Raw genomic sequence first — 18,147 nt, forward strand, 5'->3', positions numbered from 1 at the left:
TCCGATCTTCATGAAACTTGGTCAGAAGATTTGTCTCAATGATATCATGGATGAGTTCTAAAATGGTTTTGGTTTCTTTAAAAACATGGCCACCAGGGGGCGGGGCATTTTTCCTTATAAGGCTTTATATGGCTTTTGTAAAACCTTGTTAACACTCTAGAGGCCACATTTATTGTCCAATCTTCATGAAATATGGTCAGAAGATTTGTCTTATTGATATCTTGGATGAGTTGGAAAATGGTTACGTTTGCTTGAAAAACATGGCTGCCAAGGGGTGGGGCATTTTTCCTTATATGGCTATATATGGCTATAGTAAAATCTTGTTAACACTCTAGAGGCCACATTTATAGTCCGATCTTCATGAAACTTGGTAAGAAGATTCATCCCAATAATATCTTGAACAAGTTCAAAAATGATGCCGGTCGATATGGCTATATATATGGCTTTAGTAAAACCTTGTTAACACTCTTGAGGCCACATTTATTGTCCAATCTTCATGAAATTTGTTCAGAAGATTGGTCTCAATGATATCTTGGATGAGTTCAAAAATAATTATGTTTACTTGAAAAACATGGCTTCCAAGTGGCGGGGCATTTTCCTTATATGGCTATAGTAAAATCTTGTAAACACTCTAGAGGCCACATTTATTGTCTGATCTTCATGAAACTTGGTCAGAAGATTCATCCCGATAATATCTTGGAAGAGTTCAAAAATGATGCCGGTTGGTTGAAAAACATTGCTGTCAGGGGGCGGGGCATTTTTCCTTATATGGCTTTAGTAAAACCTTATTAACACTCTAGAGGCCACATTTATTTTCCGATCTAAATGAAACTTCGTCAGAAGATTTGTCCCAATAATATCTTGTTATCTCAGGTGAGCGACTTTAGGCCTTTCAGGCCCTCTTGTTTATAAAAATAACATAAGTTTTTATAACACGATTAACATAAAGAGTAACTACCAAGAAGCAAAGGCCTTTTTGTTAACTTATTTCTACATGTTTTATCACAACTTTCTGCCCACATATTTAACCAGGTTTTCCGAAGGAAGAAACTGGTTATTAGATTGGCGAATGCGGGCGGGCTGGCTGCTAGATGCTAGATCTGTTGTTACAATATTGGACTATCAATCTTTGGCTCATGAATCCAAGTTTTCCTACATACTTTAATGGGGATTTATCATGAAATTATTTGTAATTCCATTTGCCTCTATACTTGTGCATTCTTTATCATGAAATTTGTCTAATACAATTGGATGCCTGTGATTCTATTTGGTGGTTGTCACTGTCTGGCATCGGTGTGTGAGCTGGGCCCTGAGGAAACAGGCTTTATTCATTTTCTTTAAATGTTGTGCCAGATAAGCCTTGCTATTCAGGGACAACAATTTTAGCTTTATTTTGTAAAATGGAAGCTTTTCATAGCAAAAATCCAGTTCAGGAAGAGATATTCATACCTCTTGTTTATCTCTTTCAGACCTGTATGACCTGCCGGGTCTGCTCTTCATTCGTCTTGTATATCTTTTTCAGGTCTGTTTGACTTGCCAGGTCTTACTCATCATTCCTCCTGTTCATCTCTCTCAGACCTGTATGACCTGCCAGGTCTGACTCGTCATTCCTTTGTTCATCTCTCTAAGACCTGTATGACCTGCTGGGTCTGACTTATCATTCCTCATGTTTCTCTCTTTCAGACCTGTATGACCTGCTGGGTCTGATTCATCATTCCTCATGTTTCTCTCTTTCAGACCTGTATGACCTGCTGGGTCTGACTCATCATTCCTCATGTTTCTCTCTTTCAGACCTGTATGACCTGCTGGGTCTGACTCATCATTCCTCATGTTTCTCTCTTTCAGACCTGTATGACCTGCTAAGTCTTACTCATCGTTCCTGTTGTTTCTCTCTTTCAGACCTGTATGACCTGCCAGGTCTGACTCGTCATTCCTTTGTTCATCTCTCTCAGACCTGTATGACCTGCTGGGTCTGACTTATCATTCCTTACGTTTCTCTCTTTCAGACCTGTATGACCTGCTGGGTCTGACTTATCATTCCTCTTGTTTCCCTCTTTCAGACCTGTATGACCTGCTGGGTCTGACTCATCATTCCTCTTGTTTCTCTCTTTCAGACCTGTATGACCTGCTGGGTCTGACTTATCATTCCTCTTGTTTCTCTCTTTCAGACCTGTATGACCTGCTGGGTCTGACTCATCATTCCTCTTGTTTCTCTCTTTCAGACCTGTATGACCTGCTGGGTCTGACTTATCATTCCTCATGATTCTCTCTTTCAGACCTGTATGATTTGCTGGGTCTGATTCATCATTCCTCTTGTTTCTCTCTTTCAGACCTGTTTGACCTGCCGGATCTGACTCATCATTCCACTCGTTTCTCTCTTTCCGACCTGTTTGACTTGCCGGGTCCGACTCATCATTCCTCTTGTTTCTCTCTTTCAGACCTGTTTGACCTGCCGGTTCGACTCATCATTCCACTTGTTTATCTCTCTCAGACCTGTATGACCTACCGGGTCTTACTCGTCATTCCACTTGTTTATCTCTTTCAGACCTGCCGGGTCTGACTAGTCATTCCTCTTGTTTATCCCTTTTAGACCTGTATGACCTGCCGGGTCTAACCCGTCATGACTCCCGTGACAGCCTCTCATCAGACCACAGCGCCAGAGATGACCTTGATGAGATGTGGGTCTCACAGGTAGGCAGAGCTCTGCTTTACTGTTTTATCACCCCACAATTCAGGAAGAGACGGTGTTTGATTGATACCATTCAAATATGTTTTGTCTTTTAGCTTCCATAGTGGGATGTGACTTCCCCTCATTTAAACTGAATAACTAGTTTTCAATATTCTATTTTTTTTGCTAGATATATTTAATTAAAAACTATTCCACAGACAAAAAATCAGTCCCCTACTGTTGTGTTTTTTTTATAAGAACAGGATCTTCGTATTTTTTATTGACATAGCTTAAGTACCTTAGTTATGGTAAGATGCAGATTTTTATGCCCCATATTGTTTTCGGCCTGATTGTCTGTCTGTCATTCATTCATTGTGTGTGTCCCAAAACTTTAACCTTGGTTTAAGTTTTGCAATAACTTTTGCATTATTGAACATAGCAACTTGATATGTGGCATGCATGTGTATCTCATGGAGCTGCACATTTTAAGTGGTGAAAGGTCAAGGTCATCCTTCAAGGTTAAAGGTCAAATATATGGCTTCAAAGTGACGCAATAGGGGGCATTGTGTTTCTGACAAACACATCTCTTGTTGTTTTCTATTATTTCTGTAATCTTGGCACCCACTATTTTGGTCTTATAAAAAATTGAAATAATATTCAAGATTATGGTCTTTTATGTTCATATTGAGTTTAAGAAACCTATCTCAAGTACTTTTCGAGTTGAGGCAGGATCCATATTTTAGTTTTCACTTATTATTTTACCATAAAACTTTTCTGACAAAAAAATAATTGAAATAAAGGTGCATACTCCCGCTATGCTTCTATCGAATACAGAGTTTTATCAATTTAGCTTAAGAACTTTTTGAGTTATTGCTGGGTTCAGTTTTTTTGCACAGACAGATAGATAGACGAATAGGTAAACACAACTTAAATAACAAGCATATCCTTCATATTATTACCCTCTATCAACAAAACAAGTTTCATAAAAAAGCTTTTGGGTTATCAACATCTGTACAGACAAAGGAAACACTTGTTGGAGTCTTAAAAGAAGAGTTTAGATTATAGGTCAACACAATAAGATGATTTATATAATCCCTCCCTTCCATATATTGAGTTGTTCTTAGCTGACCTGAGAGAGTGCTTAAGTCAAGCTATTGTGATCACCCTATATGTGACGCTGTGCGCTGTATGTCGTAAATTGTTAGCTCATAGCCACTTAAGAGGCAACAATTGTTATCCTAATAGGCTATTGTTGTGTTTATCTTCCCCTTTCTAGGAAGAGTTTTGTTCTGGGCCTCATCACAAAAAACTGGGTTAACAGGTCAAACATCAGAAAAACATTGTGACCTCTATTAACCTCTTCTGATAAAGAAACTTTAAGAAAAATTTTAAAAGACAGCTAGCATCGGAATCAAGAAACAGAATGATGAACATCACGAAATACACACCTTATAAATATTGTTAATATTTAGAAAATTTTATTTTAGAAAAAAATCTTATTTATTTCAACTAGGTGTTTATTTGTATGCATGTTGTCAACCTGTTATGCACATATCATAGTCCAAATCAGTGGACAGATTTATCTCCCCTCGACATCTACTCAATAACCCTCTGGCTCTATAATCCACATTTAAGGAAACTTGGTCAGAATGTTTATCATGGCAATATCTAGGCCAAGTCTGAATCAGAGTCAAGTGGGGTCAAAAACAAAGTTGCCAGTTTGAGTATTTGAAAATAGGTCAACCTTGAACTTATATGAGTGCTTCACAGGAATCATGGCCTTCTTGTTGTTATCATTGCTTATCAAATATTTATGAAGCGACCATTAGCCATCATAGTTTGCAATATGAGCCTCATTTTGGAAAAACTGGGCTAAATGCATTTGCAGGAAAAGTTGTATGAGATTAGTCTGCCCAGGCTAATTAGGGATGATACTTTCTGCTTAAACTGTCTTTTTGTTAAGGAGAGACTTTCTTTGAACGAAAAATTCCTGAAAGACAGAAAGTATAATCCCTGATCAGCCTATAGAGACTGCACAAGCTAATGTGGGATGACACTTCACGCAAAAGCATTCGATGTCTAAGAATGCTGCTCATAATTTCAGCTTATCTTAACTCCATTGTTGTATCCTCATTGATGCAGGTAGAAATCATCACTCACGTTGGTCCTCATCGCCGTTTGTGGATGGGCCCGCAGTTCTCTTTCAAGACGTACCAGGAGAACACAACTGTGCTGTCGTCCCATTCATCCTCTCTTCTCTCACAGAGTCCCGAGTCCAACATGGTTGCCATGGATATGGCAGTCGATGAGGGAGACCTGGAAAGTCTTAAGTGAGTCTAGTCTTCACACACAAAGGATGAATATTAGCCAATAGCGCATTAAATATGTAGTTTTTAGCTTGGCTGTTTTCGGAGAAAACCCGAGGTATTGTCAAAGCCAGCTTGTCGTGCCCGTCGTCTTGTCGTCCGTGTTGTGCTAAAGCCTTAACCTTTTGTTAAGCTTTTTCACATTGGCTCTTAAATCAAGGTGCTTCTACCTACAACTTTGAAACTTCACATGTAGCTGCACCTTGATGAGTTCTACACGCCACACCCATTTTTGGGTCTCTAGGTCAAAGTTCAAGGTCACTGTTTCTGACAAGCTTTCGCAGCCGAGCGTGGCACCCGTTATGCGGTGCTCTTGTTTAACACAAATTGTCGACAATTTGTTTCACACAATATTTCACAAAATCTCCTTAACTTTAAGGCAAATTTTCACTTTGTTCAAATCATTTCTGTCAGCGTCAAATCTAGGTCATCATAGCTTACAAATTGAATACATTTTTATGCCCCCCTTCGAAGAAGAGGGGGTATATTGCTTTGCTCATGTCGGTCTCTCGGTCGGTCTGTCTGTCGGTCGGTCCGTCCACCAGGTGGTTGTCAGGCGATAACTCAAGAACGCTTAGGCCTAGGATCATGAAACTTCATAGGTACATTGATCATGACTCACAGATGACCCCTATTGATTTTGATGTCACTAGGTCAAAGGTCAAGGTCACTGTGACCCGAAATAGTAAAATGGTTTCCGGATGATAATTCAAGAACGCTTATGCCTAGGATCATGAAACTTGATAGGTAGATTGATCATGACTAGCAGATGACCCCTATTGATTTTCAGGTCACTAGGTCAAAGGTCAAGGTCACGGTGACCCGAAATAGTAAAATGGTTTCCGGATGATAACTCAAGAACGCTTATGCCTAGGATCATGAAACTTGATAGGTACATTGATCATGACTGGCAGATGACCCCTATTGATTTTCAGGTCACTAGGTCAAAGGTCAAGGTCACAGTGACCCGAAATAGTAAAATGGTTTCCTGATGATAACTCAGGAAAGCTTATGGCTAGGATCATGAAACTTCATAGGTACATTGATCATGACTCGCAGATGACCCCTATTGATTTTCAGGTCACTAGGTCAAAGGTCAAGGTCACAGTGACAAAAAACATATTTACAAAATGGCTGTCACTACAACTTAGAGCCCATATGGGGGGCATGCATGTTTTACAAACAGCCCTTGTTAAAATGGGAACATAAAAATTCTTCTCATGAAACAGCTAGGGTCAGACATTTAATATTTTGCATTTTAACATCATTTTATGGTCCTCTACAAAGTGTGTTTTAAAAAGTAAATCTAAACTTTGTTAAATGCCTTTTATGGTCCACTCATTGTTAGGGAATGACTGTCTTGTGTTTATTTTTGCCTCCTACGTTTTTCTGTAAAAACCTGATTTCTTTGTTTGTCTGATGTAAAACATGCAATCCGTATCACTAGTACTTGTTTCTATTTCCAGGTTACAGCCAACCCGCTCCAATCCGGTTTCTATGCCCAATGTGAGGCCTGCATACAGGGGTCCCCTAGGCAGTGATGCCAGTTCCTCCCCGGGGCAGGCTGCAGGCAACCCACTCATGATTGAAGCAGGTACGTAGCCACAGAGAGGATTTTGTCCCATACAGATTAACTTAATTATACAATTAAATGTTGAAAAAGAAAATTTCATAAATTATTTAAATTCTTAAAATATGTGGCCAATTCATTTGACGTTAATTGTGTAAAATATTGTATAGCTCTATTTCATTGGGATCAACAGATTATATTGTCATGGATCATCAGATGTTTCGTATTTTCACATGGTGGCATTAAGCTTTAAAACTTTGTTATTGAGTACCAGATATCAATACTGAAATATCTGAAACAAGTTAATGATTAATTTGACTGTCACAGTATATTTATCAAGTGGTGTCAGCTTTAGTAAAAAAGGATGGCCATCTTTAGTGAAATGGTCTTACCCGTTCATAATGTGGCCAGCATGCCCTGTTTAACAAAGCACTAGAAGTGTCTGCTGCTTTTACCCTTTACCACCAAGATACCCAATTTGACGCATTTGTATTCCCATAGAAAATAAAATTAAGATTTAGACCTTTCTTGATATATTCAAGTTTTAAAGCTTTCATTTCCAATCATTAGAAACTGATGAACTGCAAACACCATAAACCCGAACAGACTGTGCGTAACTCCCAGGTTGTTCTGATTGTATGCCGGTTTCATATAGCCATTTTCACGTTGATTCTGAGTGGGATAGGGTTAAGTTTTTGACATCCTTTTGCAAACAATTTCAGGCAGTTTTGACCAGTCTCCATACCTACTTGACGTGTACAGCAACTGGACTGAGTCCACTGTTGCCAAGCAGCCTCGCTGCAGTATTGACCTGGAGGAAGACTGCCTGAAGGAGATAGCAGACGCTATGACAGAGTCACCCATTAAGGACATGGAGAAACTCTCGCTCAGACAGCATGGTGAGTGAGCCTTTATTTACTGTAATACATTGTGCCTCGTTCTTGCAAACTAGGCTTAATGCATGTGCCTTAAGTGTCGTCCAAGATTAGCCTGTGCACTCCAAACAGGCTTATTCTGGACGACACTTTCTGCCTAGACTTGATTTTCAGTCAAACGAGACTTGCTTTAAACAAAAATTCATTTAAAGTGGAAAGGAATGCCCTGATGAGCCTGTGCATACTGTACAGACTAATCTGGGTCAACACTTTATGCACATGCATTAAGCCCAGTTTTCCCAAAACTAGGCTCCATAAATGGTCAACTTAGTTCAAGAACAATACCAGAATAAACAACACGTTCCAGATCTATCTAAAGGTGCTTTTAGTTTTTTGCTTGTCTTTTTTAATTAGTTCAAACCTTTTTTTAATCTAAAGGTATTGAAAGCCTCAGGCTAATTGAGATATTGTAAAATCAGGTTTTTTGGTTGTTTTTATTTGGGGGGTGGGGGGGGGGGGAAGAATGCTCTCCGAGTGGGGACCTCCTATTTGCTAGTTTTAGGCCATACGCAGTACACCAGGGCAGCCCCTTTTTTGTTTCATTAGTTCTGGACGAAGTTTTTATATTTCTCTTATAGGTGTTGAGTTGTTGAACTAAGGTGACAAGATGAAATATATATATCTTAGTTAAGGTGCTTATATGTATATATGGTGTATTTTATTTTATTAGGTTAATGTTAAATTTATTATAAACAGTTCCTTTGTTTAACATGCATTTATGTGCATATGTGTACGGTCTCGTGGTGGTATTGGCAATTTTGCATGCTTTGGTAGTAGCACAATCTAACATTCCAGCGTTTGATGTACAAATGCTATAGGGACAAAGAAGTGGTCACATCACTCACAGCCAATTGTAACTTTACAACAATTAAAAAGTGATCTCACAATCTTTCAATAGTTAACAGAAACACCCCAGCTAACAACCTGCCAGTGACTTAAAAGGATACTAAAAGCTTAGGATGAGGCATTGGAAAACAAAATAGTGTGCTAACTTCCTCTTCACCTCAACCTTATATCCCTCCCCTACATTACATCCTGTACCCATTTACGATCCTGATGTGAGCCTTTATTTGACACTAGAATCTGCAAGATCAAGTATTAGGAGAGATGAGGCAAAGCAAGGGACTTCTGGACATATGGAGGAAAAAGCGGCATCAGTGCAGAAAAGGCAGCAGTGTGAAAAACCTGATTTGAGCATGAATGCTTCAGTGAACTCGCAAGTGAAACCAAAGCTAAGTGGAACTGAGTTGTGTGATAAACAAGTTTTAAATAACAAAAGTTTAAGCATTACTACTGGTGTGGGCATATCTAAAGCAAACAAATTGCAAAAGTCTTTGCAGCATGCTGTTGTTGTTAATGTTGAACCTGGAAATAAAATGGCTGGGTTACATATATTAGAAAACAATACTGTTAAGGAAAAAAAATTGAATTCGACAGAAACGCCCGTTACACATCTTAAGCAGTGTGAATCTGTCAATGTGAATTTGAGCAATGACTCAGAGAAAAAGAATACATCTAAAAATGGCAGATCTAATACCCAAATTGCAACAAACATACCAAAGTCACCAGTTCCAAAGGTTTTTCAATCAAATTCCAGTCAAGTTGCAAATACAGATAGCATTGATGTTACTAGTAGCCATAAGAATATACCAAATGATGCAAAGGTCCAAAAACCAAATCCAAGCCAAACATCAGCACCCATAAATGGGAAGAGTCAAGGGAAGCGTAAAGCCAAAAAGACATTGGAAATATCTAACAAATCTGAAAACTCTACAGTGAATAGTCTGAAAGCATCAAACATTGATTATGAAATAAGCCAAGACACAAATATTGTAACACTAGGTGGATCATCTCATACTGATACCAAAACAGATAATGTGCTTATTGCCACATCCGCAGAAACGATGCCAGTTATAGATGAAAGTGAGGACATCCCTGTTCTTTGTTTGCCTGCTGTTGACAGTAATGCAGCTACTGCTACTGCAGCTACTGTTACCATGAAAGTTAAGTGTGACAGCAGTTCAATAAAGCATGCAGAACCGCAGAAGAGTAAAGTTGATGATAAATCATGTTTTGACACACTAACTACTGATTCTCCAGTGACTGTTAAAGATCAAAATATATCTAAATCTAATCTAGAATTGCATCAAAATGGGAAAAGGGAAAAGAAGAACGGTAAACAAAATAAAAGGAAATATAGAAAAAATAATAGTCCTGACCTTGTACCATTATTAGAGGATAAAGAAGAAGGCCCAAATAACCTTAATGTTCAGAAGAGCTCTTTAGATGCTAGAATTAAACATGAATCTAATGAGAACCTATGTGAAAGATCTTCAATTGAAGAAAAGGACAAAATGTCTGAAACTATTACTGAGGTTGATCTTGTAAAAGCAGAATTATCTATAATTGTAAAAGAGAATGAAAACGATCATAGAGATGTTTCTGGAAAAAAAGGTAATCCAGCAGAACTAAAACATCAACTTGCAACTAAAGATTCTGGACAAACTGATTCCAAAAACCTTCAGGAACAACCTGAAGCTATAGAACAATTCACAAAACCAGAGTCTTACCTGGAAGATGATTTTAGCAAAGTGAAGAACCGAAAGGGTAAGAAAAATAAACCAATTTATATGATCCAAGATACGTTTAAATTGTTAGAAGTGAAGTGTGAAACAGATGGGGTTAGTAAATTTGAAAAGGAAGAACAGTCTGATAAACTGCAAACTGAACAAAAGAAAAATAGGACAGAAGTATGTTATGATATAATCAATTCTAACATGCATACTGAAAAACTGAAAAATAGTCCAAATGGTAACGACAAAACAGGAAAAACACAGACAAAACCTGCTGACGTTCCAGAAGTGTCTGTAGAAGATGACTATGCGTCTAAAAAGAAACCATATAAAACTTTTGAAACCGCAACATTATCTGATACTGAAGATGTTTCGACGATGAACATTACTACAGAAATTACAACACATAGACCAGTGTCATTAGAAACTAAAGTGTCAGCCGTAGCCCTCAACACTAATCAAATGTGCGGAAAGATTAAGAATCAGAAAGATCAAAAGACCCCAAAGAAACATGATGCGAAAATACATTCACAGGTAGATAGTCCATGTATTGTCAACTCACAAGAAGAAACCATGGGAGATAGGCTCGCAGAAAAAGAAACACAGAATACAGTAGGTACACATTTAGTGCTGAATGGAAAAGGAGTTGATGCACAAATAGAAGCGGTGTCTGATAATTCAGAAGTGGCATCTAGTAGCGAAGGTAATGATGCAGTTGCTTTGCATGCACGTAATGGGAAGCAGAAGAACGGCAGAAAGTTCCAAAATATTGAGACAGGCAACTTTGATGTAGTCAAACAAAAATACCAGAGCAGTTCTCAGCCACATGTGAATGAAACTGGTATCTTTAATCAATCTGCAACTGGAAATGCAGGACAGAAACTAGAGAAGCATTGTGTAGATATTGATGTTAAAGATTCGAATTGTCAAACAAAGCCAGACAATATTAAACATGTAAATAATGAAAAAGATAAACTTGATCATCAGAAGCAATTAAACGTCATTTCAGTCGAAGGGATGCCAGAATACTCAGTCCAAGTGCCAGAACCCGCAACTCCAAACACAATTCTTGATGACCAAGAGACAGTTAACGCACCAGTTAGTGGTGAAGACGTAAATGTAAAAGAAAAAACAAATAATGAGTTTACTGTTCAGAAAAAGAAGTCTAGAAAGAAAACTAAAGAAATTCGCCAGACCTGTAGGACAGATGCAAAACAAAACCCCACCATAGCTGATGCTGATGCTAAAATACATGAAGGTGCTGAGAAGAAACAGACCAATAAGCTTGATGAAGATATTGATGGGAAACGTGAAGGCTGTAAACACACCATACCTAATGATGGTGATTGGATGTACTCATTGGTGCAAAGTAAAACAGATAACAAAAAGGAAACTACCGAGAGTGCAATTAATACCTTAAACCCTCATGTTTCAGAAGTAAATATTCATGAAAATTACAAAGAATCACCGAAGAGAGATTTCATTAATCGAAACAGTAGTTCACCAGAAAAAGATATGTCTGACAGTCTGGAGAAAGACGAAGATTTTGAAGAAGCTAGAGACTGCAGTAAAAGTAATGATTCTGAAGGTGATTCGAAGTATGAAACTGCCGAAGACGACCCATCTGCTTGGGAAAAAATTGGAATGTCTCAACCCTTCCACAGTGATAGTCTGACCAATCTTGAATACACTTTGTCCGAAGAAAGTATAGAAACATACCACGATGAAACAAAAATGGGTGATGATGTTGAGACGGATTCGTGTGTTGAAAGCGATCTTTCGAGGTTAACACTTGTCTCAAAATCTGGAACGAATTCGAGAGAAAAGGAGCTTACTGAAGAAAACAATGACACGCTGAATGAAGACAAAAAGCAAATACCAGAGAGCATTGGCATAAGCAATGTAGGTGTAATCGAAGGATCCAATGAATCGTCAAGTGGGTCAAATAGGAGTTCCGAGGAAAAAGAAGTCACTGGAAGTGTTAATGTTAAGAATTCAGCTAAAAACAAAAAGAAGAAAAGGAAGAGTAGAAAATAGTGGACAATCTACATATTTTCGTTCGCACAAAATCTCAAAGAATTCACACTATTGGGTACACATGCACACTGTAATTTATACCAAAGGTTTGTCGCATTATGTATTTAGTTTTATGTGTGCAAGTAGTACCTGAAAAATGTTCAATAGCTGATAAAGTAATTATTTAAATATAATTGAAGGAGGCTGTAGAAGTTTACCAGTTGGTAATATATTTTTTCATTGCATTACATGCTCTGAATTTAATTCTGGGATTTTTTATTTGCTATTTTAGTGTGCTTGTTTCGAATCCCCAATCTTGGGAAACGAATTTACAAAAAAATATATGTATTGCTTGGTTTTGCAATACTTTACAATACGTTGGCTTCTGCCGTAATGTTAACAGTTACAGTGGCTTCTAAAATGATGGGTGTGAACTAATAAATGCGGGCTTTAATTGATCATTAAGTACAGATCAATTCTTGTATTGTTTTACGATTACTTTATCGGACAATATCGGAAAATCTCATAACGTAGAACTGCTTATATATCTGATGTATTTTATTTATTATTTTATCCATGTCTTGTTTCTGTTAAGAGCAAGGGCATACTTTTTATGTGTATATTAATAGCTAGTTCAAAACGAGGTCAAAGTGGAATTGTGTGCCGTGAATTCTTGTTTTGTCCTAGGTTAAGCTATTTATTAAATTTTATTATTTCAAATGTAAATTTTTGATTTTAGGTTGATATTATACATATGAGTTTACACAATTTTTCACATATTGGTGCGTATTATGACCCTATGCATAATTTTTATTTGAAAATATTTGTTCAGGTTCTTTACACCTGTTTAATGAATACACTGCTGCATAACACTGCCTTTGTGCGGTTTTATATGCATTGTGCAAGAATGTGATCCACACTGAGCATTTCTTATAGCAGATGAATGTAAGTGTGTTTACATTTCCTCAATTCGATACTTTAGATTTGTGTTGTTAAATTACGGTTAGCTGGACTCCATGTAAAACTGATGAATTCATTGTATGTTTTGTGTGTATTAGTCTAATTTCTACTATGGTCAAACTCGTATTTACTGTTTATAAAATTAGTTGTTTAAATGAGGCTCTTCTGGGAAAACTAGGCTTAATGCATGTGCCTTAAGTGTCGTCCCAGATTAGCATGTGCAGTTCGCGCATGACAGTCTGGGATGACACTCTCCGCCTAAACTTGATTAAGATAAGAAGATAGTTCCCTTAGACGAAAAATACCATAACAGCGAAGTGTCGTCCCTAACTAGCCTTTGCGGACTATATAATGGTTAAACAATATAAAGACTTTAAAGGGGCCTTTTCACAGATTTTGGCATGTTTTGAAGTTTTTCATTAAATGCTTTATATCGATAAATGTTAAAATTGCGTCTAAAAATCTCCATTAAAAGCAAGAATACAAATTTATATAGAATTTAAAAAAAAAGTAACCCTTAACGGGGCTCGAACGACTGACCCCCTGGAGCCATGTAGCATAAGACTACCGCTCTATCCACTAGACCATATGCTCTCATAACATGATTTACGTATTTTTCACTTTATATATGCAATCCATGTAGTATGAAAAAATACCACGACAACAACATAATTCTCCAAATTATTCAATCGTTTCGCGTTGCAACGCTTTACAATTTTCAGGTTTTTAAATCGTCAAAAGATGCACATAATGGATATTTTAGAGCATGGTAAATGTTCAGTATTACTGTTTCTTCACAAATATCATAACTTCAAGGAAAATGTGCGAATCTCAAACATTTTTTTTTCAATTTTGTCAATTTACCAAAGCGTGAAAAGGCCCCTTTAAACGAGTGCCAATATTTTGACACAAAATTTATTTTGTAATGCAGGTCAAGTGTACATGATGACATCACAATATGTATATGTTCTATTGGCATGGTTTCTTCTGTCTGAAAAAAATCATGTGAGTCGTAATGTTAATTTCTGCCTTCGGGTGTAATTTTCAGAATCCATTTTGAAATTGTATTTTCTCGGTAATAAATTATCGAGTTTTATTTATCTATGCCACTTAACTGTACTAAGTTCAAACTATTAAAAAAAAATAAGTTTGGGTGGCTCATCAATTATTTATATACATTAATTTTAAACTCCACGTTTGCTTGTATCTTATACTTTGGTTGTTGATATTCCAACAATTCAAGCCATGTTTTCAAATTGCTCATCTTACGTGACATGATCCCAACGTCGTACATATTACAGTTCAAGTGGGTCGCAAATGCAGCGTAACTGTTTGCTAGCACGTTTTGTTATAAATGTACAGGTAGTTAATTAAACGATTACGATGCAAGCGATATGTGCATGACGGAACATGTTCTGTCACGCCAAGATGCTATATTTAGAATCTCATTCAGTATTTTCGATTTATACCATTATTACATATGAAGTAATGTTGTGAAATATTCAATTTACATTGGTCATATTGTTATTAATGTAAACGAAATCCAATCCGGTTTAATATTGAAAGCGAAATCCGGCTTGGTGTATTGTACATTAGGGTTTGTAAACAAAACTTATGTTTTATATGTGTTATGTGTGTGGGTGTTGTTGTTTAGATGTGCATTGTTTATTGTTTTATAGTTGTTTGCATTTATTTAAGACAGAGTTACAGCAAAATCCGAAAGTTTAAGTAAAAATCCGCGATTTGATTGCATTCATTTTATGTATTGTACATGAATTAGTGTTTTGTAATAGGCTCGTCAAGAAATTGTATTGCAATGAAAACAGATAAAATACTTGTTTTTTGAAATTCTATTTTAGCTATCTTAATCTTTAAATATTGTTTTCTTAATATTGGAATACTAACTGAATATTTGATTCTTCTTTATTTCTTTATATTTCTTTAAGAACTTAATTTATTTTGAAGCTTTGTGGCGTTGTCATCTTAGTCATTGAATATTCTTGCCATTGTATACAAGTTGTTTAGAATGTACTAAGTTTTATTGCAAATATACATCTGTGGTTTCCGAATCGTTTTCAGTTTAATTGCATGAAATCGAACATGTCATCGGTATAGTTTTCATCAAGATAGCTAAGATGTATCTGAGCGTTTGTGCATTTGATACAAACCGAACGCCGTATTTCAACCTTTTACCTATTACATTTTTTTAAGTAATATGGCATTCATCGATAACACGTTATGCACCTTTATTTGGTTAATTTATCAGAAATGTGCATCAGAACAGGACCAAGAAAACCCATTATTTTCCAAATGAACCCTAACTATCCGGTCTATTGACTTAACCGTCTGTAAACATTTTTGTACCAAAGCTGTTAGAATGCAATTGCTCACACACTATCTTGATTAAAAAATATCATTTAACACACGCTAAACGATAAATACGCATTACATTGCTTCGTGATATTTTTCACACACAGATCTTCAAGACAGATTAAAAACAAAAAATGTACATAGAAGGTTGTTAACTTCTTACACGAGTGCGCATTCGCTTCTTACAAGCTTTAGGAGGTGTTCTCTCCCTTACTCTATAAACTGATGTAAACTGGTGGTGTTTGTTCATACTAGTGCAAATACAAATAGTTATACTTGAGCCAAACGTTTGTTAAATTCTGACCAAGTGTAAGAGTAAAAACAAAATATTCACCTATTGATCTGATATTTCCATGTTTCTTAATGTCTCCTGTGAAGAGTTTTAGCAATGTTGTCATAAAAAACGGCATGCGAACGTAGCATTGGCCGCATAAAAATGTTCCCATGTGCGTTGCATCTTCGCGTTCACGTAAAACTGTTTCATTTGTTTATTATATTTCTTTACTTCCATGTAAACATTTAGCAGTAATGTAGTTTGTTGAAAGCAAGAAGTAGTAAATGAGTGGGAAATGCCCGTGTACGCAAACGGTTAACTCTTTTATAAACATGAATAACTTCAGAATGTCGTATTTTTGTATCTTTAAATATCCTGTACATACCATGTATTCTGCCAATAATGTCGCCATATAACATCCCAATCATTAATCATATTGTTATTCCATGAAACCTCCCGTTGGATTAGATAGCATCCATTTCGCTTGAAGAGCGACTCTTACAACTTCATAATCTATACATCACCACCGGCAGCACAAATCTTGCCTGTCATTTTTCCGTCTTCTGGCTCCATTAACGATGCGTACATCTTAATTACGACTGTCTTTTCTGTCAATCCTTCTCTGTGTTGAAAGCACGGCGGTCTTTTCAGTTAAGCCTGTAAGTTTAGCTAACTCTGGAACACGATACTAAGTTGAGGCGACGCTAATCTCCTGAATTTATTACCGCATTTTGTTCTGATTTATATCGGGTGTGCTCGGTTATGATGGAAAAGCTGAGTTGCGCAAGAGTTTGGCTAATACTTCGGCGACAGACCAACACAGACGAAAAATCAGCGAAATTTCAACAGCAAATCAATTAATATTTTTATATATGTGTGTAATGAATTTAAATATTGCCATTGAGTGTCATAGTCAAAGAGTATTTTTATGCCTCCGGTAGGGTGGCATATAGCGGTTGAACTGTCCGTCAGTCAGTATGTCAGTCCGTCCGTCCGTCTGAAAAATTTAATGGTCATAACTTTTTTTAATATTTAACATAGCAACTTGATATTTGGCATGCATGTGCATCTCATGGAGGTGCTAATTTTGAGTGGTGAAAGTTAAAGGTCAAGGTCATCCTTCAAGGTCAAATGTCTAATATATGGCGTCTGTCCGTTCGTCCGAAAACTTAAACATTGGCCATAACCTTTTCACTTTTGAAGATAGCAACTTGATATTTGGCATGCATGTGTATCTCCTGGAGCTGAACATTTTGAGTGGTGAAAGGTCAAGGTCATCCTTCAAGGTCAAATGTCAAATATTCCGTCCGAAAACTTAAACATTGACCATAACTTTTTCACTATCGAAGATAGCAACTTGGTATTTGACATGCGTGTGTATCTCCAGGAGCTGAACATTTTGAATGGTGAAAGGTGAAGGTCAAGATCATCTTTCAAGGTCAAATGTCAAATATTCCGTCCGTCCGAAAACTTTAACATTGGCCATAGTTTTTTTAAATATTGAAGATAGCAACTTGATATTTGGCATGCATGTGTATCTCCTGGAGCTGAACATTTTGAGTGGTGAAAGGTCATATTTTGCCTTGTTAACACTCTAGTTTTTAGTACTTGCTTGCATAAAGAACATAATGCTTTATAAGCTTTACTACAGAGAATTACACGCACAACAACGTTAATGCTAATTTTAACATACATAGATTGTTTGGTAAACTATGGAGATAACACCATGCATTCATACTTTTATCATACACATGGTGAGATATTTATGTAAAATGCTACTGCATTTCAAGTTCCTACCAAACATGAAACGTAAAAATGCATATACTTGGAATGAAGTGCATTTAGATAACTCGACCTTTTGGCGTTTTATTTACAAGAATTATTTTTATTTAATGAATCGAAGAATCTACAGTAAAAAGCCTTTAACAAAACGGATCAAAATCCAAAATGAATATAATTGTGTGTCCAAGAATCATGCATCGTTCCGCAAGTAGCCGGAGATCGTTTGCTAGATTCCCCGCAAGATTTGACGCTAATGAAAACGATGTTAACCGCAGTTTTATGTCGCTATAAGGCTCGGGTCCCCGGTAGCTAACTCTCCCGCATCCTAATTTCCTATATTTATGATGAAACCTGGCACGAAAAGACGACAGACGACAAATTGAAGATGTCAGATACATTATTCAGAGTTGTTCACCACATTAAAGACGACATGACAATAATCTGATGCCTGTTTATGCCAAAATTGCATGTCACTTATCAATACATCGGCTGCTCTTATCTCTTCTCGTGGCTACTCCAGTCTACTGCGGATCATTTAAGATCTTTCCGCGAATTTTGATGGGAATATATGTATTGACGCGATAATCACTGTGAATAAGACTTTTATTTCTTAACATTCGCCTGAATGCGTCG

General features: G+C 36.9%; 1 protein-coding gene across 3 annotated transcripts in view; it reads left to right on the plus strand.

The window, feature by feature from the left end:
• LOC127840102 (BCAS3 microtubule associated cell migration factor-like) overlaps positions 1 to 18,147 on the plus strand; it is a 51,300-nt gene that overhangs the window by 21,239 nt on the left and 11,914 nt on the right. For 2 of the 3 annotated variants that reach the window (XR_008030414.1, XM_052368545.1), the window contains exons 17-20: positions 2,591 to 2,691; positions 4,811 to 4,998; positions 6,501 to 6,628; positions 7,327 to 7,503. Coding sequence is in view for 2 of the 3 variants with exons in the window: in XM_052368545.1 (XP_052224505.1) it covers positions 2,591 to 2,691; positions 4,811 to 4,998; positions 6,501 to 6,628; positions 7,327 to 7,503 (594 nt within the window). In the remaining variant the exon portion in view is untranslated. Of the gene's footprint in view, positions 1 to 2,590; positions 2,692 to 4,810; positions 4,999 to 6,500; positions 6,629 to 7,326; positions 7,504 to 8,619; positions 15,158 to 18,147 lie in introns of those variants that run through there. The other variant, XM_052368536.1, reaches the window with a different exon arrangement.

Source organism: Dreissena polymorpha, chromosome 1 (assembly GCF_020536995.1).
Source record: "Dreissena polymorpha isolate Duluth1 chromosome 1, UMN_Dpol_1.0, whole genome shotgun sequence".
NCBI lineage: Eukaryota > Metazoa > Mollusca > Bivalvia > Myida > Dreissenidae > Dreissena > Dreissena polymorpha.